We start from the raw sequence: 4,046 nt of genomic DNA, 5'->3' as shown, positions 1-4,046 counted from the left end.
TACAACATGTTGCGAACAATAAATACAGTTGAAACTCCACATCCATGGTCATTACAACAATTGCCAACACAACCCAAAGAAGCCTATCCTAAACAGATCATCTAGCCGCGTCTCGACAAGCATCGACGCACCAAGAACAGCAACTGCAAACGGTTATTTTGTCAAAACGGCTATTTTGGCCACCGCCGTATCCGTGGCAATGGATGGGCAAAACCTGTGGCTCACGTGCATGTGCCGGCCGAGACCGTCCAAAAATATCGTTAAACCCGGGTGTAACGTGCAATCTGTGGCCCGGATACGCTTCGCTGCGTCCACACGCTCATTTCGTTTCTTAAATCTAGTAAAAAGGAAACTCGGTAATTTGCCTGTTCGTCATAATACATTACTAAGGAAAAACCTTATATATAAAAAATATCAATAGCGCGGTCTAAAAGGGAACGCTACTGCTAATTAACAGTAGCGAGAGTATAAAACCCGCGCTACTACTAAATTGATAGTAGTAGCAAGGGATATAAACCCGCGCTGCTACTAAGTGGTCTTCATCATGTCTCCGGGACAGGCCATATTAGTAGCGATAGGTATAAAACCTGCGCTACTACTAAGTAAGTAGCTATAGCGCTGGTAAGACCCTCACGCTATTACTAACGTGTCCACCCCGGCCCGATCCACTCCCATCCCACCACTCTCTCTCTCTCTCATTCCTAAAAAAACTCTCTCACGAACTCACCTGTTCCTCGGTCCACCCCACCCCGGCTCCTCTCCCCATGATCTCCCCGCCGCCGCCACCACCCACGCCGGCCGGTTCCGGCGAGCACCGGCCGCGCGCAACACTCCCCCAAGCTCCGCCCCTCCCTCCCCTCCGTCCAGATCCGACATGGCCGCAGTTCCTACACGGCCACCCTCTTCTCCACCGCGCTCTCGCACCACTTCATCCCGCTCCCCTCCACCGCCAGGCCCGCCGCCGCCTCCTCCTTCGCCTGCGGCCCGCTGCGCGCCGTGTCGGCGCTGCTGGCGCCGCGGAGGCGGCTCCTGCTGCCCGTGGCCGTGGCCGTGTCGTCCGAGTTCGAGACGGAGGACGCCGAGGGGGAGTAGAGCGAGGGCAAGGGCGGAGGCGACTCCGAGGCCGAGTACTCCGAGGACCTCAAGGTCTTCGTCGGCAACCTGCCTTTCACCGTCGACAGCGCGCAGCTCGCCGGGCTCTTCGAGCAGGCTGGCTCCGTCGAGATGGTCGAGGTATAAATTCACACTCTCTGATCTTGTTAACTAACAGTTAGTTTGGCGCGAATTATAACGGGCTAAAGTGAAATTCTGCTGGGCATTGCATGATTAGGATAGAGACTTTGGAGTCGGGACGTTTCAGTGTAGTGTCAGGTTGTCCAAGGGATGTGGAATTGTTGATGTGTAGATTGTGTCCTCCAGGATAGGATAAGGTACTGTAAATTTTTCTCGGCATGAAGTAAGTTGGAGTTGGTTCAGTACTTCAGAGGCCTCGTAAATCACTACAACAAGTGAATGCTCAATTGTACCAGAGCTGCGCATGGACGTGGAGTTGTTATACTGGTATAGGTTATTTTTCTTCTGGGTAAGATAAGATGTTGTAAAATAGTCTCGGCTTGAACTAAGTTCAAATTGGTTCAGTAAATCACTACGCAAATGAATGCTCCATTGCAGCAGAGCTGCACATCGACGTGGAGTTGTTATACTAGTATAGGTTGTTTTTCTTCAGGATAAGATAAGATGTTGTAAAATGGTCTCGGCTTGAACTAAGTTCGAATTGCTTCAGTAAATTACGACAGCAAATCAATGCACAATTGTAGCAGAGCTGCGCGCTAAGCCTTGGATAGTTTTTTTTTTCAGAATGATATAGTATCTCATTTCTTGCAGGTTGTATACGATAGAATGACCGGACGGAGCCGTGGATTTGGATTCGTCACAATGGGTTCAGCGGAGGAAGTTGCTGCCGCCGTCGAGCAATTCAACGGCTATGTAAGAAGACTTCATCTGTTTTAAACCACCTTATCTTGGTGCATTAAATGGGTTTAAATGACTATCTGTGGATAAATTTTATAAACTGTTGTGAAAAAGTTAGTTCTCTACAGGTTTCTACAGTTCCAAGGGGATTCAGAGTTCCACCTCTGAGTATTTGGATCTTATCTAACCATGCTCTGAGATTTAGATGTGTTGGGGAATGGGGATTGCTAGTTCCTGCTGGGTAATCAGAATAATGTTTGGGTTTTCCTCAAGAATGTCGGACACTATTTACAGTATGTTAAATGCAGACAATGCTGTTGATTTATGAGAATTATTTATTTACCTAGTGGATCCCCAATTGTATATCTGTCCCTATCAATGCTAATGCTGAGCCATGTTCCACTTTTACTGCTCTACATTATATTTTCACTGCCTGAAGGGGTTAGTATGCTCCTTGTCTTTTTCACTGATTGTCTTTTTTATCGACATGCACCGCATTATTTTTCCGTGTCATTCTTCTGAAGAATCTGAAGTTTCTGAACCTCTGTTGGTAATGTTGCAGGGTTCTGGTGGCGATGCCGATTGTCGTCGAGAGGTTCGTGGACTGGACGGTGTCGTGGCTGCCGATGTACGGAGAGGCGAAGCTGCTGCTCGTCATCTACCTCTGGCACCCCAGCACACGGGTAAGCAGTCGATCAGACACCCCGAGCCCGAGAGATAATCAACATTTCAGATAGACTTGATTCGGTATGTGGCCAATTCTGAATCTGAATCTTAATGGTGTTCGGATTTTAGGGTGCGGGGCACGTGTACGGTAGCTTCCTCCATCCGCTGGTGGCGTGGCACGAGGCCGACGTCGACCGGGGCCTGCTTGAGCTGAGGGCTAGGGCGAGGGACGTGACGGCGTCACAACTCAAGGCGGCGGCTGCCATCGGTCAAGTGTGGCTCGTCGAGGCTGCCCGCTGTGTTTCGTCGCAGCTGCAGGCCGCGAGATCATGCCGGGAAGGCGCCACGCATTGATGAGTGAGCCAATTTTTGGATCGGACCATAACAACGTGTCTCAGTCTATGATGTCTAGAAGTAGTGGTAAAGTTTTGAATTTGCATGACAAGAACCACTTACGTAGGTAGCTGACATGCACAACACTGTGTTTACACTCTTACTTATGTAAAAGATATGAATTATACACGAGTTGCCTCTACAATGAGGAACTGTGATAGTAGATACGGCAATTGTGTGATAGAATGGAATTGATTAATTTTATTTTTTTAATTTCTAATAAGTTAGTAGTAGCGTGGGAAAAAACTGCTCGCTAGTAGTAGCGTTGGTATTATAGACACGCTACTACTATTTCGTTAGTAGTAGCGCGGGTACGAAATAGTAGTAGCGTGGATGGACACGCTACTCCTAACAAAGTTAGTAGTAGCGTGGATTTAACCCACGCTACTACTAACTATTAGCTGTAGCTCGATACTCGTAGCGTAGTTACCGCGCTGTTAATAGCCATTTTACCCGTGCTGCTAGTAGCTTTTTTTGCTAGCAGTGGTAGAATGGATAAGTAGATGTACGGTTGATACAGTCACGTCTTGGACGATCGAGCTCGAGGCAAAGCAATCACGAGGGCGGAAATAACAACCAACATACGTATCGAACATGCTCATCTGCGTCATCTGTCTCTGTCTCAGTCTCAGCTCGTGACCAACTTCCCGTTTTGGCGCGACGGCTCAGTCCTCCGCGGCAAATGGGGACACCTGGCCCGTCGCCGCGAGCATACAGTAGGGGACATCGACGTCGAGACGTCGTCGCGCGCCGTTGGTAGGTCTGCTTTCACCCGTCACCTTACGCACGCCCGCCACGTTGCATCCATCGCGCCAATGTGTGCTTGTTCTGTTTTCCCTTCCTCCGTTGCATGCACCTCCTACAGCCCAACACGTACGTTGTCAGCTATTAGTGCAGTGTATTGGTGTATGCATGTCAACGTCTACGGCGGCGCCAACGTTGCACGCTAGTACTACTTCAGAAGCGAGTGATAGTTTGCACATCACATGCATGCAGGATTGGGGTTCTAAAACTAG

General features: G+C 49.1%; 1 protein-coding gene across 1 annotated transcript; it reads left to right on the top strand.

The window, feature by feature from the left end:
- The first annotated feature begins 667 nt into the window (after positions 1-667).
- On the top strand, positions 668-3,216 carry LOC109744330 (31 kDa ribonucleoprotein, chloroplastic-like). The gene is made up of 4 exons (XM_073496207.1): positions 668-1,233; positions 1,885-1,986; positions 2,534-2,654; positions 2,767-3,216. Exons 1-4 carry the CDS (start codon positions 1,225-1,227, stop codon positions 2,787-2,789), a joined length of 255 nt encoding a protein of 84 aa, XP_073352308.1. The 5' UTR covers positions 668-1,224; the 3' UTR covers positions 2,790-3,216.
- Positions 3,217-4,046: the final 830 nt, after the last annotated feature.

The sequence above is a fragment of the Aegilops tauschii genome, chromosome 4 (assembly GCF_002575655.3).
Source record: "Aegilops tauschii subsp. strangulata cultivar AL8/78 chromosome 4, Aet v6.0, whole genome shotgun sequence".
In the NCBI taxonomy this organism is placed as follows: Eukaryota; Viridiplantae; Streptophyta; class Magnoliopsida; order Poales; family Poaceae; genus Aegilops; species Aegilops tauschii.
Note: the sequence above shows the minus strand (reverse complement) of the source record. Positions and strands in the feature narration are given on the sequence as shown.

Excerpts from the sequence above, each read along its gene's own strand:
- LOC109744330 (XM_073496207.1), top strand. Across the intron at positions 1,987-2,533 it reads TCGAGCAATTCAACGGCTAT|GGTTCTGGTGGCGATGCCGA; the intron begins GTAAGAAGACTT and ends GTAATGTTGCAG. Across the intron at positions 2,655-2,766 it reads TCTGGCACCCCAGCACACGG|GGTGCGGGGCACGTGTACGG; the intron begins GTAAGCAGTCGA and ends TTCGGATTTTAG.